The 26,866-nt window shown below is 55.1% G+C and overlaps 8 protein-coding genes across 8 annotated transcripts; 4 read left to right on the top strand and 4 right to left on the bottom strand.

Moving 5' to 3' along the window:
• Positions 1-332: 332 nt before the first annotated feature.
• Positions 333-4,374, top strand: CCMA1212_003945 (putative phospholipid-transporting ATPase NEO1; the record flags this gene model as incomplete). The annotated part of the gene is made up of 3 exons (XM_073701273.1): positions 333-3,719; positions 3,781-4,190; positions 4,257-4,374. The coding sequence occupies 3 exons, from the start codon at positions 333-335 to the stop codon at positions 4,372-4,374; spliced, it is 3,915 nt and encodes a 1,304-aa protein (XP_073560655.1).
• Positions 4,375-4,603: 229 nt separating this feature from the next.
• On the bottom strand, positions 4,604-9,146 carry CCMA1212_003944 (Altered inheritance of mitochondria protein 32; the record flags this gene model as incomplete). The annotated part of the gene is made up of 4 exons (XM_073701272.1): positions 8,612-9,146; positions 7,803-8,524; positions 7,692-7,775; positions 4,604-5,915 (listed from the first exon to the last, which is right to left on the bottom strand). Exons 1-4 carry the CDS (start codon positions 9,086-9,088, stop codon positions 4,604-4,606), a joined length of 2,595 nt encoding a protein of 864 aa, XP_073560654.1. The 5' UTR covers positions 9,089-9,146.
• An 840-nt stretch (positions 9,147-9,986) lies between these two features.
• Positions 9,987-12,316, bottom strand: CCMA1212_003943 (Vacuolar amino acid transporter 3; the record flags this gene model as incomplete). The annotated part of the gene is made up of 2 exons (XM_073701271.1): positions 9,987-10,157; positions 10,223-12,316. The coding sequence occupies 2 exons, from the start codon at positions 12,314-12,316 to the stop codon at positions 9,987-9,989; spliced, it is 2,265 nt and encodes a 754-aa protein (XP_073560661.1).
• A 3,363-nt stretch (positions 12,317-15,679) lies between these two features.
• Positions 15,680-19,838, top strand: CCMA1212_003942 (Vacuolar cation-chloride cotransporter 1; the record flags this gene model as incomplete). Its single annotated transcript, XM_073701270.1, has 5 exons — positions 15,680-15,869; positions 15,911-16,472; positions 16,533-16,980; positions 17,047-18,055; positions 18,118-19,838. The coding sequence occupies 5 exons, from the start codon at positions 15,680-15,682 to the stop codon at positions 19,836-19,838; spliced, it is 3,930 nt and encodes a 1,309-aa protein (XP_073560660.1).
• Positions 19,839-20,135: 297 nt separating this feature from the next.
• CCMA1212_003941 (uncharacterized protein) lies at positions 20,136-21,386 on the top strand (the record flags this gene model as incomplete). The annotated part of the gene is made up of 1 exon (XM_073701269.1): positions 20,136-21,386. The coding sequence occupies one exon, from the start codon at positions 20,136-20,138 to the stop codon at positions 21,384-21,386; it is 1,251 nt and encodes a 416-aa protein (XP_073560659.1).
• A 262-nt stretch (positions 21,387-21,648) lies between these two features.
• CCMA1212_003940 (putative GTP-binding protein) lies at positions 21,649-22,767 on the bottom strand (the record flags this gene model as incomplete). The annotated part of the gene is made up of 1 exon (XM_073701268.1): positions 21,649-22,767. One exon carries the CDS (start codon positions 22,765-22,767, stop codon positions 21,649-21,651), a length of 1,119 nt encoding a protein of 372 aa, XP_073560658.1.
• Positions 22,768-23,302: 535 nt separating this feature from the next.
• CCMA1212_003939 (uncharacterized protein) lies at positions 23,303-23,749 on the top strand (the record flags this gene model as incomplete). Its single annotated transcript, XM_073701267.1, has 2 exons — positions 23,303-23,441; positions 23,559-23,749. 2 exons carry the CDS (start codon positions 23,303-23,305, stop codon positions 23,747-23,749), a joined length of 330 nt encoding a protein of 109 aa, XP_073560322.1.
• A 998-nt stretch (positions 23,750-24,747) lies between these two features.
• Positions 24,748-26,553, bottom strand: CCMA1212_003938 (Desumoylating isopeptidase 1; the record flags this gene model as incomplete). Its single annotated transcript, XM_073701266.1, has 2 exons — positions 24,748-26,214; positions 26,281-26,553. 2 exons carry the CDS (start codon positions 26,551-26,553, stop codon positions 24,748-24,750), a joined length of 1,740 nt encoding a protein of 579 aa, XP_073560323.1.
• Between the last annotated feature and the right edge of the window lie 313 nt (positions 26,554-26,866).

Raw genomic sequence — 26,866 nt, 5'->3', positions numbered from 1 at the left:
GATACAAACAAACAACCGACATCAGCAGCTCCAGACAGATTCTCTTGCGTTGACCGCACAGGGACCTCATGGACACTCACATGGTGCTCTGAGACTGCAGACTCCATCGATCAAACACAGAAGCCCGTCTGGGCAAGGACCCGGATTATCTGACAGGACCGATAATGCTCCCCGCCGCACCGTGATCGTCGACCGCTATCATCCATCAAACAGCTTCAGTCGACCCTCTTCTTCCTCTTTTGGGCTCAGACTGCAGCATGAGCATCCGGCCACGGTGGCAGCTCTCTCAGAACGCAACCCATTGCCGAGGCCCGGTATCAGCTTGATGCGGGATGCCTCCTTCACCCTCGTACCAACCGCCCGAGTCTCCCTCCAACGATTCCGACTCCGACCTCGACCTTGACATTCAAGAGCTCGACCCCATCTCGACCGAGCCGGCGCGAGAGCTGCAGCAGAGCCATCCGGCGGAAGAACAGAGAGCGTCGAGAATAGCTCTAAGGAACTTGCGCATGGGTGGACGGCGGCGCGCGAAGCGGGATAGTGGATATGGAGACCTCGGTCGGAATCGACAAGACTCGCACGAGCAAATACATGACTTGGTAGAGGACCGTGATGAGCCCAGCTCTAGGCATCACTGGTCAGAAGAAGGTGGAAATGGAGAGGATGATGCGCCCCTGTTGGGCGGTCAGGGCTCGCAGAGCTCAAGACCACCTACGTCCCGACATCTAGGCTCCGGGCTACGATGGCCGCGCTTTCTCTCGTCTAAGAAGTCCGACGACAGGGAAACGGAGGAGCAGGCAGAGGACGATGACCCGTCGTCTTCTCGAATGGTCGCCGTGGGCTCCACCCAGACGTCTCGATTCCCGACCAACATCGTCTCCAATGCCAAGTACACAGCATTCACTTTCCTTCCCATCACGCTATACAACGAGTTCTCATTCTTCTTCAACATGTACTTCCTACTGGTTGCGCTATCGCAGGTGATACCAGCCCTTCGAATTGGTTATTTGTCGACCTATATCGCACCACTGGCCTTTGTTCTTTGCATCACGATGGGAAAGGAGGCGTACGACGATATTGATAGGCGGCGAAGGGACAACGAAGCAAACTCGGAAGAATACCATGTTCTACAATTCGCAGAACCGGGAATGTACCCAAAGAGCGCCAGGCCGCGGCGACCACTGAAATCAGAAACGGTTGGGCGTAAGCCTCGGAAGGTGCAAGCCGGCCGCCATGACCTCGCCGATATCCAAGAGGACGAAGACCAGCCGACCTCAGTCGTTCAGGAAATCAGTCGCAAGTCAAAGGATTTGCGCGTGGGTGATGTTCTCAAGCTCACCAAAGGGCAACGAGTGCCAGCCGATGTGGTGATTCTACAGTGTCACTCTACTGAGGGAACTACATCCGGCTCATCAGCCAACGAGCCGGCCGAAGAGGAGGAAGAGGAGACGTTGCTCGCATTCGAGGAGGGAGAGTCCAGCTCCAGTGCAAAGGGCAAGGCACCCGAGGCACCGGCAGCGCAAAACGACGCACACAGCGGCCCTTCCGGCGAGACATTCATCAGGACAGACCAGCTTGACGGAGAGACGGATTGGAAGCTGAGATTGGCATCGCCGCTCACCCAGTGCCTTGCTCTGGAAGAGTTTGTCCGCCTCCGGATCACGGCTGGCAAGCCCGACAAGAAGGTCAACGAGTTCGTCGGTACGGTCGAGTTGATGCCTACCAGGCAAGCCGCAATCAGCCAACAGCCCAGGCCGGAAGGCGAGAGCGGCAGCGACTCCAATTCAGCGGCGCTGTCCATCGACAATACCGCTTGGGCCAACACTGTCATTGCCTCCCAGGGAACGACGTTTGCAGTCATCCTATACACCGGCCCGCAGACCCGATCCGCGCTGTCCACCTCTCCGTCTCGCTCAAAGACCGGCCTTTTGGAGTATGAGATCAACTCATTGACCAAGATTCTCTGTGCTCTTACGCTGGCCCTGTCCATCATACTGGTCGCTCTGCAGGGCTTTGAGAAGAGTGGCGAAAATGCCTGGTACATCAAAATCATGCGATTTCTGGTCTTGTTCTCAACCATTGTGCCAATCAGCCTTCGAGTGAATCTCGATATGGGCAAGAGTGCTTATTCAAGATTCATCCAACGAGATCCTGGTATACCGGGGGCGGTTGTTCGCACGAGCACCATCCCGGAGGATTTAGGTCGGATCGAGTATCTACTGAGCGACAAGACGGGCACGCTGACCCAGAACGACATGGAGATGAAGAAGATCCATGTAGGCACCGTTTCGTATGCCAACGAAGCCATGGATGAAGTGAGTTCGTATGTTCGGCAGGCTTTCCATGTCCAGCCCACCACGGACCCTTCGTCTCATGGTGCCCTCGTTACTCCTTCTTCAGCCATGTCCAACACCGTCAACGTGGGAGCAACCCGCACACGACGAGAGATTGGCTCTCGCGTGCGAGATGTGGTACTCGCTCTGGCGCTCTGCCACAACGTGACACCGACATCAGAGGTCGAAGATGGCAAAGAAGTTACGTCGTACCAGGCGTCCTCTCCCGACGAGATTGCCATTGTCAGATGGACCGAGTCTGTGGGCCTGAAGCTCTCGTACCGTGATCGCAAAGGAATGGTGCTGGAGTCGACTGAGACGGGGAGGCCTGTCGTCCGAGTACGAATCCTCGACGTCTTTCCGTTCACATCCGAAGGCAAGCGTATGGGCATCGTGGTTCAGTTTCTCGACAACATGCATATTACCAATCCCGGCCTCGGCAACGGCGAAATCTGGTTCTATCAAAAGGGTGCGGATACTGTCATGAGCTCGATCGTGGCGGCGAACGACTGGCTTGATGAAGAGACGGCCAACATGGCGCGCGAGGGACTGCGAACGCTGGTCGTCGGACGAAAGAAGCTATCACAGCAGCAGTACCAAGAGTTTGCTTCTCAATACCACGAGGCCTCGCTTTCTATCACAGGGCGAGAGGCCGGGATGCAAAGGGTTGTTTCTCGCTATCTGGAGAGCGACCTGGAGCTGCTGGGCGTCACGGGCGTCGAGGACAAGCTTCAGAAAGACGTCAAGCCATCGCTGGAGCTGCTCCGAAATGCCGGCATCAAGATCTGGATGCTGACGGGCGACAAGGTCGAGACGGCGAGGTGCGTGGCCATCAGCTCGAAGCTGGTTGCGCGAGGCCAGTACATCTACACCGTTGCGAAGCTCAACAGAAAGGACAACGCCCAAGAACACCTGGACTTTCTCCGGAGCAAGACCGACGCGTGTCTGCTGATTGACGGAGAGAGCCTGGCGCTGTTCCTGACGCATTTCCGCATTGAATTCATCTCTATTGCCGTCCTCTTGCCCACAGTCGTGGCCTGTCGATGCTCACCCACACAAAAGGCCGAGGTCGCGAAGCTCATCCGCGAGTACACAAAGAAGCGAGTGTGCTGTATCGGAGACGGTGGCAACGACGTTTCCATGATCCAGGCTGCCGACGTGGGAGTTGGTATCGTCGGCAAGGAGGGTCGGCAGGCCAGTCTGGCGGCCGACTTTTCGATTGAGCAGTTCTGCCACCTGGTCAAGCTGCTGGTCTGGCACGGGCGAAACAGCTACAAGCGCAGTGCGAAGCTAGCTCAGTTCGTCATTCACCGAGGTCTCATTATTGCAGTCTGCCAAACAATGTACAGTATAGCTCTGAAGTTTGAGCCTGAGGGCTTATACAAGGTACGTCTAACGCAGGAAGAAAAGAGGTACCGATGGTCAGCTTCTAACTAACATGGCGCAGAACTGGCTGATGGTTGGCTACGCCACCGTCTACACGGCGGCCCCCGTCCTGTCCCTGGTGCTGGACAAGGACGTGGACGAGAACTTGGCGAACCTCTACCCCGAGCTGTATAAGGAGTTGACGTCGGGCCGGTCGCTGTCGTACCGCACATTCTTCGTCTGGGTCCTGGTGTCGATCTACCAGGGCGGCATGATCCAGGGCCTCTCGCAGATCCTGACCGAGGTGGACAGCAAGAGGATGGTGTCGGTCAGCTACACGGTGCTGGTGCTCAACGAGCTGCTCATGGTGGCGATTGAGATTACGACGTGGCATCCCGTGATGATTATGAGCATCGTGGGGACTTTCATCTTTTACATTGGATCGATGCCGTTCCTGGGCGACTACTTTGATCTTGAGTTTCTCATTACTTGGTGAGTTTTCCCCTTCCCTCATATCCTCGACTTCGATGCGAGAGTCGTCGTCTAACTGATGGAAAGGGGATTCGTCTGGCGTGTTTTGGCCATTGGCGCTATTTCGTTGATTCCGCCGTATGCGGGTAAGCTGATTAGGAGAACGATGAAGCCACCGTCCTATAGAAAGGTGCAGAACCGGTGATTTGGAGGATCGGCTCGGGGGGGGGTCTGGTAATGCGTGGAAAGGGGTGGACGATGGGTGAAGAGGCGTATTGGCGACTTGAGCGATTTTGTTATGCGTTGCCTATATACCTCTGCGATGTTCACATAGATGTTGCTTATTATTATTTGCAGGCTGAGAAGAAATGGAAAACTTCGACCTTGTTGCGTTCTATTTCCGTGGCGCGATATGCTCTATATGTACATCTGGTCTATAACTTCAACACAAGCCAGTCGTTGGCCAGCCACGGGTATCTTCGCTGGAGCCGAGCCGCCACGCCGCCCACCGGCCCCTGAACCTGCTGGCCGCCCAGCCACCTCTTGGGCCCAGCATAGTGAGCAATGAAGCCATCCGGGCCGGAGACCATAAACAGGTTCTTGCCGGCTCCGTGGCCGCATTTGCAGTCATCTGCTGCGGCGGGCGCTTCAAACTCGGGAGCCAGCTCCAGCATTGCCGCATCGTGCAGCCGACATCCGGACGCTGATGTAGAGCGGCCGGGAGGAGAGGCGGAGGAGGAGGAGGGCCCAGACGAGATGGCTTTTTGGAGGTCAAGCTCGCGGAACTGCGTCTGCTCTTCGTCGATGGCGACTTGGATGTGCAGCCGTTGACCGTATTTCGATTTCAGAGCCTTGAGATGCTTTGCTATGGGGCTCGGATGCTGCAGCTCGGTGGTCAGCTCCTCTGGCACGCTGCCCTTGGCGGCCCAAAACTGCCACCACGAGGGCTTTCTGCTGCTGTTGCTGCTGCTTGCTTGCTGGAGCTCTTCCCTCTTGCGGACGGCCCAGAGGAGATTGATTTGTGCTTCCGGGCTCTTCTCCAGAACTGCCTTTGCGACTTGCACTGCTGGGACGACGCCTGTGCCGCCGGCGAGGAAGACGATGTTGTTCATTTCGCCGAGTCGCGCGGTGACGTCGAAGCCCACGTGAGGGCCTCTGAGCCAGACATCATGCCCTACGCCCAGACGACTCAGATACGTCGACATCTCTCCGCCTCCTATCGCGCGGACGTAGAAGCTCAGCGATCCATCAGCGGGATCACCCTGTCCATCTAATGGGGGCAGGGGCGTGTAATGGCGCGCAATTTGTACTTGGGGCTGCTTGAACTCGACGGACCAGAGGGGATACCGCCATGAGGAGGATGGCGTTGAGGGGACGAGGTACGGGAGGGAAGGGTTGGGCGTGTGGGGGGAGATTGTGAAGATGAAGGAGGTCGGGGAGATGGCTTCGCGGGAGGTGATTGTGTAGGGGACAAAGGTTTCCGCGTTGAGGAGGGTGGGTTTTGAGGGGGGCGAGAGGAGGTAGTAGATTGTGGTGCCGAGGATGGCGGTGGTGAGGAGGATGGGGAGTTTGCGTGATTTTCGTCTGGTGGGACGGGAGTGAGGTTGAGACTGTGTGGTTGTCGTTGTGTATTTGCGAAGAGCGTGTGAGGGTTGTGGTTTTGATGTTGTTGAGATGGCCTTAACGAGATGGTGTGTCGTTGGAGTGTGAAAGTGGTGGAGTCGAGCCGTTGTGAGGACGGCTCGTCTGCTTGCCATTGCGGCGATTTGTGATTGATATGTCAGTATTGTGAAGGAATCATTAAGAAGGAATAATGAGAAATATTGGATCGATTGAATTTCGTTCAGCTTAGAGAGAGGCTCATCACCGCAGAAGGCGTAGAAAAAAGTACGATAAAATCGAGTCACGTGTCGCACCTCAGCTCTGTAACCCGAGCTTGTAAGTTGACCATAAACCCATCACCACCACCCTATACCAAGAGATGCTTCTCCCAACTGCATCATAAGAGAACGACCAAAAAAAAGAAAGCACCAACGCCACATTTCGCCGTCTCAAGTGAGAATTCATTCATTACCAAAAAGCGAACAAGAACGGAAAAAAAAATCAGGCAATCCGAATCTCGAGGCTGTTCGACTCGTACACGCCCGAAAACTCATCCGGATTCGAAACATCATCCCAGTCCGCCTCGCATATCTCCTCCTTGGCCCGCCTCCACACGGACATCCACTGCCCGCGCAGCTTGACCGTCGCCACGCCGCTCAGCTGCCGCACGGGCACCGGGTGCCGGATCACAATCTCTGTCGCGCGGCTCTCGCCCGGGCCCAGCGTCACCAGGCTGTCTGCGGGCGGGGGCCAGATGCGCTTGAGGGCGATGGTCGGGTAGGCGAGCGGCTGCTTGTTGTTGTTTGAGGGTGAGGAGGCGGAGCTGTCGCTGTCGCTGTTGTTGTCGATGTTTGATGATGCTGCTGCTGCGGTTGGGACAATGGACAGGTTGCCCTGCTCGAGAAGCAGCCCGTCAAAGGGCGACTGGTAGGGCGCAATGGTGACGGGGTGCGGGTTGTTGTTCTTGACGGTGGCGACGATGGACGGCGGCGAGGTTGTGCCTTGGCTGATGGAGACGTTGAGGCCGGCGAGGGGATCCGAGGACGGCATCGTGTGTGTGGTTGTGTGTGTGTGTGCGATGTGTTGTGATGTGCCTTGCTTGATACCCTCCCGGTATGGACTCTCCTGCTCTCTTATTTGGTGGTTGGTGGCCTTTTCCAATAAGGCTCGACAGGTGAGTGATCGAGGTGCTGTTCTATTCGATGCCTCTACAAGTTCAACCTCGGGACAGGCAGAAGCAAAGAATGGGCAGATAAATCTTCGAGAAGGCTTTCCTTTACAGAGGAAATCGCCGAATCCGGCACCTTTTAACAATCCTCCGTCTTCCTCCTCCCCTCCCCTCCACACCCCCCCCTTTCAAGGCTGAAGCGTGGTCGTCCAAGGCACACTTCCGTCTCCTCTCCCGCTCACACTCCATCGACGCATGCAGTCATCAATCAACCTCATGCACGGACAGACAGAGTGGGGTCATACGAGCGACATCAGAGTACACAGTCGTACAAAGTATTACATCAAATGTCTTGGAGGAGTCGCGGAAATACCACATACTATTCGTAAGGCTTGGCTGAAAGAAAAAGTGTCTTCACCCCCCCTTTCTTCCCTTCTCCGTGAGACGGAGTTTGCCAAAAGGCGGCACCCATTAGGGGTGACGGGAGCGCGGGCATGCCGAGGGAAGGGGGGGGATCACAAATGCTGGGGTATTCGGTCGCACTATTGCCAGGACTATTACTCGTGGGACGGAGCACGAAGGAATAAGACCACTAGGTAGATTCATGTATTACGACGTAATCTTGCAAAGAGGCGCGTCTGTCACATGCTCGCACCTCTTTAATCGTTCGATGGCCACTTTGTCTGAGCCAATTGCCCATCTGTCGGTTTGAGGCGGGACAGCGGAATAGCTGCATACCTCAGACGTGCTACTGTATTCTGCTTCCGCCCTGATGATCTTCCTCTCTTGTCCCGTGATCCTGTTCTTTTGAAAACTCAAGCATGTAGAGACTCCGTCTATATCTCAAGAATGCAATGCTTCACAACCGCAGAATCCGCCGGTGTGCATCGATGCCTCCCCGGAACATGTCCTCCACCACCCTCCCCGCCATCACCGTCTCGCCCACGATCCCCTCGACATGCCTCGGCTCTACCCTCCCGTACCAGATCCCGCATCCGGCCAAGGGATGCCTCTCGCCCCCTTCGGTCGTAAACCCAGGCGGGATATAGATAATCACGTTGCCCGCGAACTTGTGCCCCCCGATATGGCTAATCAGCCCAACCCTCGCAACCTTGTCGCTACTGCTGCTGCTGCTGCTCCCCTCCACCCTCTTCGTCTCCTCCTCCAAGCTCCCCACCAGAACCGCCTCCCTCGCAACAGTAAACCCCTTCCTCCCAAGCTTATCCTCAAACTCGCTCCTCAGCACAGGCCCCATGACGCCGCACCGCATGTCCCTCCCGCCGTGCCCGCATATCAGCACCAGCACGTCCGCCACGTCCCGCACGCCCGGCAGCAGGCCCTGGAAGGCCGCCTTGCGCGTCAGCCGGTCCCGGTGCGCGGGCGACAGGCCGGCGTGCGCCGGGTGCAGCCGCTCCGGCAGCAGGAAGCCCTTGGCCAGCGCCTTGACGCTGTCGAACGACACGCGCGGCAGGAAGGGCACGTACTTGAAGCTGGGCAGCAGGTAGACCGACGTCGACTGGACGGCCTTCCGGGGGGGCGGCGAGCTCGGGAAGGACGAGTTGATGACGGAGATGTGGTGGAAGGGCTGCTCGTTCGCTCCTAATTAGCCATCGTCTTTCCTCCAAGATTGTCGAGTGATTGCCATGTAACATGTAGTTTTGTCAAAACTCACATCCGTATACTTGCCGCCCCGGCCAAACAGCTCCTTGAGGTCAGCAGCCAGATTGTCGCCGCCGTTCTCGTCCTCAATCTTGGACGGCCAGTCGTCCTTGCCCGTGCACACGACGACGTGCTCCGCGTATCCTGCCATGACCCCGTTGAGCGGGTTCGCCCGGTCAATCTCCAGCCCGTCCGGCATGGCGGGCGTCTCGGCGCATGCGCACGTCGGCGAGGGGCATGTCGGGACCGTGGGGAACGGAGGCTTCGGGTGCCTGGGCCGCGAAGTGATGCTTCGTCTGGGAGCTGTCGCTCCCGCGGCGGCGATGCCAATGATTGTGGTTCTGGTGCTGGTTCGGGGAGAGGCGCGTTGCCGGGTCGGAGTGCTGAACTGGCGCGACCGCCTCGGACTCAGGTGCTTCCATCTCAGGAGCATCGGCGTCCGGAGCTGCTGGACGGAAAGAGGGACGGAGGAAGGCATGCGCAACGACATGCTGGCGACGGACGGCAAAGACGGGAGCCAGCGTTCGACATGGTTTTTGGTGGTCGATCTGGGATCAGAAGAAGCTCAGATCCGGTCCGATCTGCTCAAGACGCGCCCAGGTAAGTTTCTTAGTCCTGCTAGTAGTGGAGCGGACAGTAGCCGTGTTCCATTGGTGCTGCAAGGATATTCGAGACAAGGTCGTATTTGTATTGCTTTTGTATGTAGGGTTTCCCGTCTCGGAGACCGAGATGCGGTCTTTTGCTCTGCTTGGTGTTGCGTCCGGCTCAGCTGTCGCTTCTCCACCACGGAGCGGCCCCGCAGCGCTAGTTGGCGGCTGCTCGCGAGAAACAAGGAAGAGGGAAAGGCACCTACCTCACATCAAGTACTACCTTATTATGAAGCAATTGAATTCTGGCTTATGATATGCTGTCACATGTCAGATCTGATGTTGCCTTGCTGCTGCTGGGTCAGAGCTGGTTGTCGGTAGCTGAGTTGTCACAGTCAAACAGGGCAGCAGGGCAGAGAGCATCGCATGGCACGTAATACAGAGACGTCACAACTTGATCAATACACGTTTCGAATTGTATCAAATGTATTAGACGAAAACGAACCCGCTATAGTTTAACCCCTTCTTCCCATCTGTACGGCCTCCTCTATCGCGTATAACCCAAATGGCCTGCATGTAAGTACATATAAGTGAATAGTCCTCCTCTATACAAGTCTTTGCAATCTGATTGTGTCTTCTCCCAAATCTCATGCCACATCCCAGTACGTATCCAAATGCCAAGCAAGGAAACAAAACAACGAAAAAAAAAAAAAAAACAAGGGAAAGCTTCACCCACTACTGCTCAGGTATGTCAAGACAATACCCCGAGCCCTCTTGGTCCAGGCGTCAGCCCGTCCAAGCCTAGGTGCCCCGTCGATCGCAGTATCCGGGTGCCTTGGGCTCCGAGTTGGCCCAGCTCATAACGGTCAAGCTCGTGGTGTAGCCCATGGCGATGAGGCCAAAGATGCACAGTCCAATGTCCGAGTATCGCCAGAACCTGGATCGCGCGACGGCCTTGTAGTGCAGCAGGGGCTATGAAATAGCAAGGTCAGTACATAGAAAATGGAAAAAGGGACAGCATCGGAAATGGAACTCACAGGATAGATGTAGACCAACGGAATGCAGGCAAAGTTGCCCACGAGCGCGACAAACTTGTCGAGGTTGTCGGCACCGCCCCAGGCAATAGCGGCACACATCATCACGACGAAGAAGCGGAAGATGTTCTTCTGCCACTTGATCCACGGGTTGTACTTGCCGCTCCTCGTAAACAGCTCGGTCTCGGCGATGCGGATGGCAGGGAAGATCTGCAGCGGCGTCGACAGCAGGATGGCCACCGAGTACAGGAGCTGCACGACGTTGACCATGCGGTTGTCCTGCGGCAGGTTGAGCAGGACGACCGTCTGCGTCTCGGAGCCGTACGCAGCGTACGAGATGGCGCCCATGACGGTGAAGAGGATGGTGATGATGATCATGACGAGGAACATGACCTTGGGGAACTTTTCAGGGTTCTTCATCGATTCCTGGATGGGGATGATGAGGCCAATGCCCTCAAAGGTGAAGATGGCCGTTCCGATAAAGAGAGTCCAATCCCGCTGGTTGAACATGATGATGTCGGCGAGGCCTTCGGCAGCGAGCGTCAAGACATCGTAGTAGAAGAGGTACGCAAGTCCAATCAGGATAAAGGCGTCTGCAATCAGGGCCGTGAAACCAAGCTTGCCGATGTCTCGCAGCAGAGAGAAGGGTAGGAAGACGACCATCTGCATCAGAATCAACATCGGGATGCTGATGGACGTGCGGCAGTCTGTCACGGCCAAGATGAAGGCCTGCAAGTTCTCCGATGTGAATACAATGTAGGCTGCGACAAACCCGATCTGGCTGAGAACGATCGAAGCCAGAATGATGGCCCGCATCCACTTTCCGTACAGAATACCGCCCATGTCACCAAACGAGCCCTCGACCTTGAGCCGCGTCGTAACGAGGAGAACGAAGCAGTAGTAGCTCAACAGCGCTACACCCAGGAGGACGAGGTTGCTGAAGAGCATGCCGCCGTTGAGGTAGGCACGCGGCAAGAACAAGACGCCGGTCCCGACAAAGGATTTGAGCAGCAGCAGAGCCGCGTTCATCTGGCTATTCTGGCCGCTACCGCCGCGCACCTTTCTCTTCCGCTTCTTCTTCGAAGGGCCCAGCAGCGCGCTGTCTTCCATGGGCTCCTCATTCTCTTCCTCCTCCTCGTCCTGGCCGGATTGAAAGTATTCGTTGGGGCCCAGGACCTCGTCGTCTTCCTCCAGCTCTTCACCAGCAAAGTGGCCATAGATGGACAAGAACTCCAGAAAGCTCGACGTGAAGAGCGGTCGATTGCTACCAGGAGAATCAGCACCTCCATACCCATCTTCAGGGCGTCCTGAAGGGCTGATGACGTTTCTTCGGAGATGGTTTCTTCGGAAGCCACCCGGCACCTTGATGGAGCTGATGTCGAGCGTCTCGCTTTCAGGCTCGGGTCTCGAATGGTCGAAACTCTTGCTGCGCTGCGTCTTTGTCCTGGCCTCTGCCTGCTCGGTCCATTTGTAGATCCCCCGTGTCACGTCCCCGCCCTGCAGACGCAGACTCGAGAACTCATCGTCGCGCAGGCCGGTCGTACCAAAGCCGAAGTCGGCCGTCTGCTTGCCCTTGCCAGTTTCCGACGACGCTTCTGACGTGGGGTTGTCCATCTCGCTGGGCTGCACCAGATGCCTCTTGATAATCTCGGGGTCTTCATAGGGCCCCGTGCTTTCGGCCCCAGGGCGGCCTCTCGAGTCGAAGGAGCCGTAGTTTGTCGGTGTGGCAGAGCGGCCGATTCCCGCGGGAGACAACGGGCGGATCGGCGGTGTGCCGACGCGGGCTGAAGGAGTGCCGTGTCGCGGCGGCGTTTGCCCCAAGGAGTCGGACAAGGCCGCAGCCAGAGCAGACACCCCAGGACCTTGGGCAAAGGACGAACCATCGCCAGACGCGCCCCCTTCGGGTCTTGCGAATCCGGGACGGGGCGAGCCACTTCTCATGACGGGCGACCCGGACCGGATCGGCTCGGCAAGTCTGGCAGTGACTTCTTCTCGGGGCAGTGAGGATGAGAATGGCCGCTGCTGAGAGAGGCTTGGTGAGGAAGACATGGGGACGGGGTCTTGGGCCACCAACCCGCTCCTCGACGGTGACGACATTCTGATCGGTTCTCTTATGTTCTTCTGTGGTAACTGCACTCTTTCTCGCTCGGATCGAGTCTTGTCTTGTTCTCTATCGCATATCGGTCTGTCAAAGGAAAGATGCGTCTGCCTGGGCGAGCCGAGGGAAGTGGCCGCGATTGTGAGGGAGAACTCGGTGACAACCCAAACGAGCGGCAGATAAGGATCAAGAGGCGGCGCCTAGTTGAGACTTGCGAACAGGGTGACGATCCGAAGTCGCTCCAGATGCTGCCTGGAGTGGGAGATGCTCGAGTAAGGAGACGGAGATGAAGAGAGGGAGAGGAGAAGAAGAGGAAAGTAAAGGATGGAAGGTCGAATGGCAGAGGTGCAAGCTAAAGGTCGTAGAACGGTAATCTCAAGCTATCAGTATTGATGACTGAAGGTTTGGGGCTGCTCCGTCAACTGCCTGCCAAAAGGCCCTTTGAGGTGCGCTACCAAATGACGGAGAAGCCACGCTAAGCCGCCTTGGCGGGTACGAGGTACACAGTCGGAGAGGCCAGGAACGGGGTCGGGGACAGGCACGAAGTACCGGTACCTGTGTGCTGCAGGCGCTCCCTTTGGCTCCCTTGGCTCCCTACAGCAGCCTGTGGCGGCTCCCAGCACAGCTGAAGCGCTCCAGGCGCCGATTCTAGGGAGTGGCAGCACCGCCCCCAGCGATCACGTCTGGTGACTGGCAGGGGCTCGGCGGTGGGCCTCCAGCGGCTGGGGTCCCCCTGTGACCGCCCAAGATCGGCTCGATTTGCAGGGAGAGCGCGTCCCGGTATCTGTACTTTGACCCGTAGAACGGAGCACCGCCTGAAGCGGCAGCTGAGAGGCAGCACCAAGGGCCTACAGTCGCACAAAGCCAACATAATGCGGTTTTGACTGATTTCCATCCACAACGGCATCGAATCTCGTCCAATCCGACCAGCACGCAACCGCTGATTCGCGCGAAGCAATAGCAGCAGAAGCAAAAGGACCGTTCCAGCGGGTACCAGGCCCGGTACAAGGATGAGCGGGCTCGGCTTCGAGGACCCTCGGCTCAGCGGCCGGTCAGTTCAGGTTGGCTCAAAAGGGTGCTGGACAGAGGATCGAATGAAAGAATACGGTGTATGGATGCTGCAAACATAAGCCTCGAACTGCCATTCCGGCGGGTGCATCCGGGCTTATCGTGAGACCCGGTCGTAGCCAAGAGCAGAGAGCTTCTACAGATCCGAGACAGCAATGGTTGGGGTAATACGACACTTGGCGCGGCACTTAATCGGAGACAGCTGATTGCTCCATCTCCCATCAAGGGCGAACGCGGCGTACAGGCTGCAAGATACGATATTCGAATGGTCACGCCGTGTCGAGTCTGCCGGAGATAGCACTGACACACGCAGCATGATGCCGTGCTTGGTTACCACGCAGAGAGAGAGAGGACACGGACAAGCAGCCACAATATGATATCTCAAAGGGAACCAATGCGCACACTGGCCTATTGCAGCCACCAGAGGCCAAATACCGCGCCTCTAGCATAAGAACGGGCAAGTCTTGATTGGACGACAACGTTATCAGCGCGCGCGAGCCAGTACATACATACACCATGTATGTGGCATGTCTGTACGGAGTATGTCTGTGAACTTATCACGAGTCTGGCACCACGCGTTGCGCCGGCTGCTGACGCTGGGCTTGGGCTTGGAGGCTTGGGTTTGGCGATAACCAAGCCAATCTGCCCATCCATCGATGGATCCATCCCTCCATCCCGGCGAGACCGTGCCCATGGGGTAGTTCAGATGGCCTGGTCATGCTGGACGCATCAAAACTGCATCAACACCAATGACAGACGGGACGAGCCGCTGGATATGCCACGACAAGTGCCGCACTAGATGGGAGACGGTCTGCTGAATAACTTCAGTCCTATGTATGGATGGCCCTCAGTGTGCATTCTACCAGCAAAGCAGACAGTGATGTCTTTTCTCAGCATTTGCGTTTCCTTCGACACCGTTATCGTGCATCGTCATCTCTTTGTTCACCAGGATTCCTCCGGGCACCAGTAAACGGCCAATATCAGCTCCAAGGATGATGATGCCTCGCACCACAATGGATTGCCTGGCTTGGAATGCCGTCATGGCGCGTGATGACTGAAGCGGGGCGGCAAGGATCATCATCGCGCATATGCGTGACAGCCTGCTGTTGACTGTTGACTGACAGAATGCATATTCAGACTGTTATCACTTCATGTGCCATGGCAAGGTAACCAGATTTGCAGTGTTGGCGATCGTGGATCTGGGCCCAGGTTTGCATCTGATATTGGAGAAGAAGCTGATGTTGACGGAACGTTGCAGCCCTACCGTCGCCTCGAGGACAACCATCGGTATCCTACATATCTTCACCCACTTCTGGTGCCGGCGACAAGGGCCACAAACTGCCTGTAACTCGAGCTTTACAAAGTCCCGCAGAGTCCGGCTGGAGATCAACTTGCCCGCGCTAGGATGACGGTTGCCACCCCCCATTGCTACGGAGCTGACATTTTCCACCTGATCTTGAGGTCTTTCGGAGCCAAGCTTCGATGAGCCAGTATCGACGGTGATGCTAGCGACCCTTGGCCGGCCGATCAAACAGTCGTTGGAACACCATAAGCGTGTGGTCCAAGGGCGTTGTGCGTCACAAGCGCCAGTACACACAGACATACTCCATACATGGCTCAAAGCTCAGCAACCGACATCACGAAAGTCGCTTCACTCAGAGCAAAGAGAAGACTTTGATTCTGCCTCTGGGGGCAAAGAGCCGCGATATGACAAGAGCGTGCATATTGATCATGCACAACAACGGCTTCAAACCGGATTCTGGCGGCGAGATTTACCTAACGAGATGCCACCAGCACGATGGTGTCGATGGCAAATGGCTCCCGCAACAGTTGCCCCGCTGCAGATCCCCGACCCGTGGTATGACGCCGGTCTTGGTTTGACTGAAGAAGATTAACGGCATTTGGTCGCTGGGATATTACTTCTAGCAGTTTCTCGGGCATTGATATGGGCGTGGCCGCCGTCGCGAATTGCTGCCCGTTGGCTTCTGATAGCATCTCTGGCCATCTTCCTGTATTGTCGACAGTGCGGTGGACGATGCTGCGTATTTGCACATTGCCTTTTATGTCTTCTCCCGCCATTTCATCTTCTGCTCGTGTATCTTGTTGACCACGCCAATTTCTTATACAACCTCTACTTCAACAGGCTATGATGCCACGGGCAGATCTCACCTGAGACATTGGCCAAGATACCGTTTGCTACAGGGATGCACTCTGGAATTCGTCACCCCCGAGCACATTCGCGTACTCTATTCTATAATTGACCCGAGAGCCTCACGACGAGCATCGCATCCGCCATGCCTCATCCTCCGTCGGAAAGAAAAGGGTCCTTGACGATGGCCATGGACCAAGACAAGGCCGCTGGCAACGGCAAGCTGGGCACCGTCTCCGGCGTCTACATCCCCGTCTGTCTCAACATCCTGAGCATCCTCATGTTCCTCAGATTTGGCCAGATACTGGGACAAGTTGGGTTCATTGGCATTCTAGGTGAGCAGCAAGTGAAATGCACCATGTACTTTCTCGCTCAGTCCCAACCAACCTCGTCATGCCAGGTCTTCTTCTCGCCGCCTACTGCATCGATCTGCTCACTGTCTTGTCTCTTTCCGCCATTGCATCCAATGGAGAAGTCAAGGGCGGAGGCGCCTACTACATGATCTCTAGGTCCCTGGGCCCGGAATTCGGAGGCTCGATTGGCATCTTGTTCTACCTGGCCCAGGCTTTGAATACCGCCATGAACATTGTTGGTCTCATTGACTGCCTCAGGCTCAACTTGGGTCCTAGTTTCCCTCAGGGATATTGGACTGGCTATGGGCTACAGACAGCTGCTTTGATCTTGTGTACGGGTCTTTGTCTGCTTGGCTCTGGGGCCTTTGCAAGGGCCTCGAATGCACTGCTCATTATTCTCACGGTTGCCATCATGAGCATTCCGGTGTCTGCCATCTTCAAGGCCCCGTTTGAAGATGCTACAGCTGGCGTCAAGTTTACGGGCATCAGCATCGATACCCTGATTGGCAACTTCGCGCCACGACCTTCTGAGAGCAGTTATGAGGGCGTCAAGACATTTCGTACCCTCTTTGGTGTTCTCTTCCCGTGAGTACTTTGCCGCTACTTTCTCAAGAAAGACTCGTCACTAATGTTTGGGTTATAAAGAGCGACTTCGGGCATATTTGCAGGGGCTTCCATGTCTGGAGACTTGCGAAATCCAAGCAAGGCGATTCCCAATGGAACTTTATGGGCCACCCTTACAACATTCATCGTTTACTTCCTCGTCATCATTTTCATGGCTGCGGCTACGACTCACGAGTCTTTCCTCGCCAACGACAATGTCATTTCTCTCACAAACTTGTACGCCCCTATTATCCTAGCCGGCGAATGTGCTGTTACCTTCTTCTCCGCTCTCATGGGGGTTATAGGCTCGGCCAAGTTATTTCAAGCCCTTGCTCGCGATAAACTTCTTCCAGGGTTGTCGCTCTTTGGAATGGGGTCCAAAAGTGGTGACGAGCCTTTCTTTGCTATATTCTTGACCTACTGCATTGCTCAAGTGGCCCTTTTCGCGGATTTGAACCAGATTGCTACGCTCATCTCGATGGGTTACCAGGTGAGTCAGACGGAAGAGATGCACCTCCTTCTTCTCATTGATGGCGGGATCTGACAACCTAAACAGATGACTTTCTTTGTTATGAATCTAGCTTGCTTCCTCTTGAAGATCGGTTCCGCTCCGAATTTCAGACCAAGCTTCACTTTATTCAGTGCAGAAACTGCTTTCCTTGGGAGTCTCACGTCTGCGGTGGCAATGTTCTTCATCGATGAAACATACGCTTCGACGGCAATCTGCGCTCTGGTTTTGGTGTTCCTTCTGATTCACTACCTCTGCCCACCGAAGCACTGGGGCGACGTCTCTCAGAATCTCATCTATCACCAGGTCAGAAAGTATCTGCTGAGGTTAAAGCCCGAGCATATCAAGTTCTGGAGACCGCAAATTATTCTCCTTGTCAACAACCCACGCCGGCAGACCAAGTTGATCAAGTTCTGCAACTCTCTGAAGAAGGGCTCGCTTTACATTTTGGGCCATGTCATCGTGACGGATGACTTCCATTCGGGAGTCCACGAGGCGAAGTTGCAGCAAGCAGCCTGGACAAGATACATCTCTGAGTTCTCAAAGATCAAGGCGTTTGTGCAACTCACAATGTCGCCATCCATTAATTGGGGCATCCGAAACCTCATCTTATCGTCGGGCCTCGGTGGCATGCGCCCTAATATCGCCATCATGGGGTTCTACAACATGGACGACCTACGAAGTTCGAGCCATCGACTGAGGGTGCCAGATATTCCAATGGCTCCAGCTTCCAAGATGAATCGACCGCCGAGGTCACAAGGGAAAGCAGCCAGGAGGCGTCGCGGAGATACATCTGCCCAGATGTTGAAAGGCTTCCTCCCCACCGATGCGATTCGTACAGAAGACATGATATCCCCGACAGAGTACATGACAGCTCTAGAGGACTTGGCTCTGGTTTATCGACTGAACGTGGCTGTTGCGTACGGATTTGAGAGCTTGGAAACGCCTCGAAAGGACGGGTCCAACGCGAAAAAGTATATTGATTTGTGGCCAATTCAAATGTCTGCCGAGGTCTCATCCGAGGGCCGGAGCATGTTGACGTCCAACTTTGATACTTGTAAGTCCAGCTACATCTGAAATTTGTCGAGATTCCTCGGTATGACTGACCTGTCTTGACAGACACGCTCATTCTGCAACTGGGGCATATTCTTCGCAGCGTCCATGATTGGAAACGGGTGTTTACCCCACGGGTTATGGTCTTTGTCGAATACGAAAGCGAGGTTGAGGAAGAAATGGCACGGGTTCAGACGCTCCTAGAGAAGCTGCGTATCGATGCCGAGGTCCGAGTCTTCTGGCTGGCTTCCGGGCAGCTGGAAACATACGAGCGCATCATCAACGGCGGGGGTAGTAGCTTGGACTGCGAGATTGTCGTCGGCGACGCATTGAGAGACGAGGAGTGGTGGAACGACTTGGAAGACTTCCGCGGCAAGTCCGAGCCCATGACAACAAGCCAGGAGTTTACGCACATGGTGCACATTCTCACTTCCACCGCCGGACGGCCTGGGGTCTACAATCCGCATGAAGAGCCGGACTCACAACGGCGGCGGTCCAGCATCGTGGGTGTTCCTGGTATGTCCAGGAGGCCCAACATTGGCTCCCTATCGAAAATGGGCATCAACATTGGAATGCACACTCATCACTTGACTGAAGAGGTCTATGAGGAACCTGATTCGGAATACGAAGGTGGTAGCGATACAGAGACCATAGACATGGGAGGGTCAATCATGAATCCATCATTACCAGATATGTCGTCCTCAAACTTTCCACAAGCGCCACCTTCACCTCCAAGAACGCGCGGGAATGATTCTTTCGGCGCGGCAGCTGGGCCTGGATATTACATGAATGAAAATGCCCAAGATACCCCATCATACGGTACAATGTCAACGTCTCGAGGCTTCTCACAAACCCACAGCAGGCAGGATTCACTCATCGCGCCAGCCTTCAGACGCATCCCGGAGGTGGATCTGGACGCCACTCCTCGAGCGAATAATCGACAAAGGAGCAGCTTCAAGATCGACATCAAAAGCATAGAGTCTTTCCCGAACCTGGATCAACTAGCAATCCCCGAATCCCAGCACAGCACCTACCGGCCGAGTAGCCCTACAAAATCATCTGAGAACCGATATTCAGGAGACGACGACATATCGACTCCCCGGCCAGGGTTGTCCCGACAGTCATCTGCAGCTCGGTTTTCAAGCCGGCCAGTTCCCGAAATGAGGATCACGACAGATGAGACAGGATCGAGGATCGGATTTGCTGCGACAAATTACTCGAGCCCTGCCACCCCCAAGACAGACCGCCCGACGTTTTCTCGGCAATCGTCGTTGGGAAATTCTTCCACTCAGCCGCTGCCAGAGCCAAGAAGACGACATAGAGGAAACGTGCGGGCGATTTCATACAACGAGCAACCAACGTACTACTCCCGCTCAAGCACACAGATTCAGTCTCGGCAACGCTCTTCGCAGTCTCGGCAGGAATCAGACTCTTCTCCCTTTGGCCAAGGAGACGTGAGTTTAAACATGCCCGAGCTCGAGCAATCATACAGATTCGACAGGGACGCCAATTACACGGACGGTGCTCCCTACTCCACGCAAAGTGTTGCCTTGTCCTTCAACGACCTGCCCAGTCGAGCGCAGCATCTCATTCTTAACGAACTGATGCGGCAGAACTCCAAGAATACGGCCGTTCTGCTGACCACGCTCCCGATTCCCATTGAGGGGACGTATCGGGACACTGATCGGACGATTCAGTATCTTTCAGACGTTGAGCTTCTATGCCATGACCTCCCGCCTGCTCTTTTGGTGCTGAGCAATAACATGACGGTCACTGTGAGCTTATAGGCGTCTGGATTTGGGCGTTTTGATTTGATTTAAACGCCGATGAGACGGGAAATGTGTCGTATTCGATCAATACCATGATAATGTGTTGCTCTTCAGTGCCGGGTAGCAAGTGGGTGTTCCAAGGATTTTCACTGTTTGTACATTACGGATTTGGGAAAAGGAAACAACACAATGCCAAGATTGCTGAACATCGAATGAAGAAGCTCGCTTGCCGTGTTGATGAGGAACTGTTCAGGGTGGTTGTTTGCATCGCATCTCAGTCACATGTGCACCCGTCGCAAACAACGACGAAACAGCATGATTGTTCACCCCCATCTCCGTCACGATATAAATGCTGCCAGCCGGGTTGAGGAACCGCCCTTGGAATCGGCTGAAGTTTATGTCTTATACCCTACATACTATGCATCTCTCCATGAGAAGCAAGTTGGCCAAGACGTCAACAACTCTATCAAAATGGCCACCCAAAGCGACACATCCCAGCGAAATAAAGGCAGACAAGCGTCCAACATGGGCCAAGAAAAGCGAAACCCGCGCTTTGCCCAATTCCCAAAAGCCCCCGTAAAGCCCTCCTCCAGGAACCATCGCCAAGGAACGACTTGCGAGAGCATTCTTCCCCCCCAGGAGGAGGAAGAGCCGCCAGCTCAGAATGGAGGCGAGGCAATATATCATGAGCGGAAGCCAGGGATGGTGAGATTCGTCAGAAACAGCCACATCTATCCAAAGCCCACCATGAAACCAAGCACTCGCGAGAGAAGGACCCCAGCCGTTCCTCTCCCAAATAGTGTCCCACCAGCAGAAGACAAAGCAAGGCAAAGACGCCGTCGAGTCTCCCAACAAATCCACACAGCACAACGCCCTCGCGCAACGAAAAAGGCCTTCAAGCCCCAGCTCTCAATCACGCTCCCCTCTGTCGAGCCGGGACCTCGTCCATCGAAGCAATGGAACAGGGTCCGCAGCATTCTTCCAGCGACAAGAGTTCCGGCCGCGCGAGTTGCCGCAGTTCGGTTCCCTATATCGCGCGAGTCGTCGCCGGAGGAGGAACAAGATTCTGCCCCGAGTCCTTCTGTTGCGCCGGCAGCGATGTATGTGTGTTTTCTTTGTCGGTCGGCTTTACAGGGTGGAGGTGGGCTTTGTGGTGCTTGTAAAGGGGAGTATGCGATGCCTTCTGGTGGGCTTGAGGATGACGGGGTTGGTCTGGATGACGAGAAGAGTGCGATATGTCGGCCTTCTCGCTCGTATTCGAGTTCGATTTATTCAGAGTCCAGTTCGGTTTATTCGTTGGATGCTACTCCCGTTGATGACGACGCTTTGGCGGTGTCGCATGTGTCGGTGGATGATGCTGGGGGCTCGGCCTCGCTGGTGTTTCCAAGCCCAACCGTGGGGAAGGCATGTGTATCAGAGACCGGGATGCAGGCAATGCATTCCAGCCAACTTGATAAGAGAGACACTGACGGCGAGGATCTGTATGATCTCGACTGGGCCGAATATTATTTCAACGATGAACATTTTGCACAGGTGAAAGGGGGTTGGAGTTACTCCCCATCATAGAGACATACAAAGTAGCACAAATAGGGAGAAGGACAAATGTCCAACAGAGAGATCTGTTCTGAGCTATCTGCCCAAATCTCGTATTCTCTGTCATCGTATTCTATGTGCTCTTTGAAACTGTCCATCTTTCCCAAGCATCTATATCATACGGCGTCTACAATATCCGCTCGACAACCCACTTCCCCCTTATCCCTGCCTTCTAATTCTAGCAAACAACCTCATTGAAGTGTCCATCAAGCCCAGTCGTCTATATCGACGCCATCTACAATATCCGCTTGGCAACCAACTCCCCCTTATCACCACCTTCTAACTCTATCAACCCACCAGCCTCTAGCTTCTTCCTCCACTTATTGCTCTCGTACCGTCCCAGAATCATCGTCAATCGCAATGCCACGCCGTTGCTCGAAGAATGCTCCTCCGCGCTCTCAGCCAGCGGCGTAAACGTCCATCGTCCGAACGCCCAATTCAAGATGTACCGGCCCCGTGGACTGGCCTCGGGCTGCGGCACATCCGGATCCGAGTTCTTGGGCGTGTCCGACAGGGTGAGAACGGCCTTGATGCGGTAGGCTTCGTCCTTGGGGGCGGATCCAAGGAAGTTGAGCAGCTTGGCTGTGGAAACGGCGGCGCCACTGCTGCCCTTGAGCTCGACGGAGAGCACCTCAACCTCGCTTTGGTGACTGTGGCCAGAGCCCTGCTTATGGGAATCGCCATTCGTTTGGTGATCATGGCTGTGCTCTCCGTTGACTTGCGCCTCCGTCAACTCCCTGGCCAGGCCCCCATCAACGCCAAACACCAAGCCCATATCAACCCGCCCCCTGTCGCTCTTGACCCGGGCCACATCCACATCCAAGTCGCCCACTCTGTCCAGACAATACTCGTACCGGTCCTCGCCCGCAGTCTCCCACTTGTTGAACACAATCAAATCCGTATACCGCGCCTGGATCTTGGCCGTGTAGCTCGTATCCTCATACCCCTTCCAGTTCTCCACGTCAACCACGCTGATGACCCCATCGAGGACGTACTTGCCCGCGTCCCTGGCGATCCGGTTCACCTCGAGGGCGAGCGTCGCCGGGAACGCAGACCCGCTCGTCTCGATGATGATGCGGTCCGGCGCGACGGTGCTCTCGAGCTCCGCGAGCGCGGGCCCCAGCTGGCCCACGAGGTTGCAGCAGATGCAGCCGTTGAGCAGCTCCTGGACGCCGGAGATGGCCGAGCTCGTGGCCAGCTGGGAGTCCACCGCCAGGTCGCCGAACTCGTTCTTGAGAAGAGCGAGCTTGTAGGAGGGGCTCTGGGCGCGGAGCTGGGGGATCAGGTTGAGGATGAGCGTCGTCTTGCCGGAGCCCAGGAAGCCGGTGACGATGGTGATGGGAATCGGGGCCATGGTTGAGAGAGGCCCTTGACCTTGGTCTCCGCCTATAGAGGATCAAAGAGCGACCAGAATAAATGAATGAAGGGAAATAGACGAAAGCAACAGAACCTCAAACACCACTTATACCACGCTTGTTCTATCCATGGATGTCTGGAGCAAAATATCGCGGGTTGCGAACATGATTACATGAAAGCGGAATACTCGAGACAAACTGCTTATCTTATCAGCGCCGTTCAACTGAATCCCGCCAAGCCTCACTAGCAGCGCCCCTTATAGGCGCTATAATTCCAGGCTCGACAGCTGGCCAAGGTCGCTGTAAAAGTTCCAGTTTGTCGCCGATCCAGCCTAACGTGATTCTCAAACAGAGGCTCAGCTTTGACGTCATACTTTCGCTGCAAGTCGTTTGCCCAGCCATGATATGGAGTCTTTAGGTACAAGACTTCCAAGCCGGCAGAGCTACAATTGATGCTTCTTCTTCTGAAATATTCACACCAGTTGTACTTCATATATCATCTGTGAAGGCCAAATCGATATCTCTTCAAGCAAAATGCCGTCGTCCAAGAAGGATCACCAAGACAGCGCGGAGCCGCCGACGTTCAAGGAACAGCTCGATAGAGAGGCAGTCGAGAGCCGGACTCAGCATGATAACGGAGAGCATTCAACGGTCAAGGCTGTCGTTGACAAGAGTGAGTTTACTCTTATCCATAAGAGGAGAGTCGAATGCGCAACAAGCACACGGATCTATTATTGCTCTTGCCTTTGATATACGTGCCTCCGCCATCTGGTACTAACGCTCGCAACAGTTGCTTCAGTCATCCCAGCTTCCGTCCCCTTCATCGGCGGCTCACATACTGCTACAGACGACAGGGTGGAGCACAAGCCAGAGCCCAAAATCCCTCCTCGCCGGCCGGAGCATGACCCCCAGATTGAGGAATTCGTGAGGGACCAGCATCGAAGCAACGAGCCCGAGATTGTGAGCTCCTCGAGGACGTGAAGGCTTTGTTCGCACATGTCCATGTTTTCCTTCTCAACAGACGTTCCCTTTGTATCAATAGCCGTTTTCTCGTGCTTTTTCAGCTTGCTTTAATACAGGACGTACGCCTGCAATTACAGGCTCTTACACTCCTTTCGAGGCTTTTGTGCGCCATTGATGATGGCCTTGTGCTACCAGACATTTTGTGACGTCTTCCTGAAAAACAGCAAGAATCCCCCCCAGTCGGAGTAGGTCTCGATGTGTTATAGAGACAAGGCAGTTAAACTCCCGGCTTTACAAGCAACGTCTGCGGATCCTCACATCGGTCTCAGCAGAAGTCTCTATCCAGCTGAAAATTTGCACAGCCCGTCTATCAAGCTCGTTCAGCCGCGCTTTGGCTCTACAGCAATGCTGTGCAAGACAGAGCACACAATCTTTACGTCTCAATAAATAGAAAAACAAAACAGAAATACCAAGCTTCAAAAGAAGCTGATATGTCCCCCCTTCTTGGCGTCTACCGCCCACTGAAAAGCGTTCATGGGAGAAACGTAGCGGCAGACTTCCTATATCCAAGGGTTTTACTCTTCTGAGCGTTTCCCACGAGGGGAAAGGCAACGCAACACCGTGGGTTAGCTGGGTGAGGGTCGTGGCAGCTCAGTTGGCTTTTTGATAAAGAAAAAGGAAAAGAAGAAAAATTTCAAAAAAGTTTGGCCAGCTGGTGGTGTATTTAAAGGGCTTGCTGCAGGGTGGGGGCTTTTGCGACGCTGACTCAGCTGGATGTTTTGCAGAGATTGACAGGTACCAAAGTATCTTCTAGCCAGGGCCCACGGCATGCTCAGATGTACAACGGAAGCGACATCGAGTGCGATTGAAGGAAAACGTTACGATGAGGGTAGTAATGAGTACATGTACGGATATCATGAGAGTGTGTTAGTACTATATGAATGTGCAGTCTATAATCACAGGTAGCCATTGTATAAACAATATCGTGTCATCGTCACAAAAGCCAAATAGTTTCATCACCCCGACTCTGCCTTGAGGCCCTTCCCAAGCAGCTCGCCTCCCACTTCCGCAATCAGCGCCTCGTTGGGAAAAGTCTTCTTCTTCGCTAAGACCGTCCCCTCGGCATCCAACGCCCGGAGAAGGTCGGCAAGCTCTCCGTCGGGGGGCGTATAGTAGACCAGGTGGCCCAGTGCCGACAGCATGCCCTGGAGAGCTTCCGCCGACGCCTCCTCCTGGGCGATTGCCTCCACCACAGATGCTGCGAGCTCGATGAGGTGCTCGTCTGGTAACCTTGATCCAGCCTCGCCAAGCTTTGCTTTGCGGTCTGCCAAGGCTATGTTGAACAGGAGGGAGGATGCCGCCACGCGAGTATTGCTATGACTATCGTCGAGAAAACTGCTCGATATCAGCGCCGTAATCGGTGCCCGAAGATGTTCGTTTCGCAGGATTTCGTCCGGGAACAGCGGAGTGGAGAAGAGGTTGCACGCCATCTGCAACGTCACAAGGCGTAACGCGTATGGGCACTCGCTCTGCTTGTTGACGGCATCGAGAATGGTCACAACCGTCTTGTGTGCCGTCTCTTCGGCAAAATACCCGCTGACTCGGGGGTCGAGGAGAGCACACCGCAAAAGGTCAACAATGGTGAACAAGAGTTCCACGGGTAGCTTTGCGGCTGATTCCTGCAGAAAAGCGGCCATGTGTCCCATGTTTGGCAGCACCGCATCCAGAGCCTCGCCCTTGGCGCGGTCCTCGATGAATTGCTTGAGCTGCTGTACTTCGGGCTTGCTAGCCATCTCCTCTCCCATCTTGGCTACCAGCTTCTGCATCGGCGGTAGCTTGGTAAACAGAACAGGCTTTGTACTCGGATTGGCAAACGTGGGGAGACGGAGCATCTCATGGGGATGGCGGACATGTGCCATCTGTACCAGCAGCTGGACATTCCCCCGCAGAGCAGCCGGGTCTGCGCCAGACCATCTATTCTCTTGCTGTCCCTTGAGGAAAGTGATGAACGTGGGAGTTGCACTGATCGAATACTGACTGGCGACCAAGCTGGCTTGGGGCTGCGCAATATCAATCTTGATGAAGGTTGCCTTGCCGGCGAACTCCTCGGCTAGTTCGTCGTACAACGGATAAAGCATCTTGCACGGAGCGCAAGTGGCCGAAGTAAAAAAGACGACTGCGCAGGACCCCTTTGCATGATCCAGTAGAGCTGTCAGCTCCGATTGACTGGTCACATTCCTGACTGATGAGGCCGCCTTGATGGGCGCGGTTGGCTGAGCACTCTGCTGCAGCCCCAGGATGGAGCCGTTCTGCCTGCTGGCGTTGACGCCTTGGGTGAGCTGCGGCATCAGCATGCGTCCAAACGGCGAGTCGAGAACTGCTTGTGGCATCTGTGAGATGTGGCTCGGGATGCCCTTGCCGAGGAGGAAGTTGGAAAATGCATCGGTGAAGTTGTTGCAGTTGTGGCGGAACAAGTCATATGCCTGTTCGTTCCAGTCAGCAATTGCTTTTCTGCATGAGAAGAAGAGCTGATAGCTATGCCATCATACCTCTACCGTAAAGACAGACCGTATCGAGTCCAGATAGTCTTCTATCACGTCCATGGGGAGGTTCGTCTTGCCGAGGTACAACCTCTCCATAGGCTGGCCCAGATGTGAAGTGCCTGGCACGATGGAGATGATGCCACCATCGTAGACGTACTCGCGGCCCTGAAGCTCGATTGAGGTGTGATAGATGGCGTCGAGTTGGAAGCCTAAGAGACCCATGGACATTTGGCGGGCCAAGCCGCGGGAGAGGTCGTATACAAGAAGATGGACGTCCATGTCTGTCCGGCTTGATGCGAGGGCAGCTCGTGACGTCAAACGATGCTGTTGAGGCAAGTAGTGTTCGTGTTTGAGGCGACTTGACTGACTGTCTCAGTACCAAGGTATGGGTCGTTCTTAGAAAATTACGGAGTAGGTATGAGGATAGGTCTGAGTTGAAGACGTCTATCTAACGGACGTCAAGGCAGCAGATGGTTTACGCATTGATGAGGCTTCAGCAACGGCCCAGGAGTCGGAATTCGGGGCACAAACTCCGCCACCCCCCCCCAGCCCGGAAGCATCCAGACGGCGCTGCGTCAACGCTGAGCGACAG

Source organism: Trichoderma ghanense, assembly GCF_004382785.1.
Source record: "Trichoderma ghanense strain CCMA-1212 chromosome Unknown scaffold_3, whole genome shotgun sequence".
NCBI classification, from domain to species: Eukaryota; Fungi; Ascomycota; class Sordariomycetes; order Hypocreales; family Hypocreaceae; genus Trichoderma; species Trichoderma ghanense.
The sequence above is the reverse complement of the archived record's forward strand: the minus strand, read 5'-3'. Positions and strand labels throughout refer to the sequence as shown.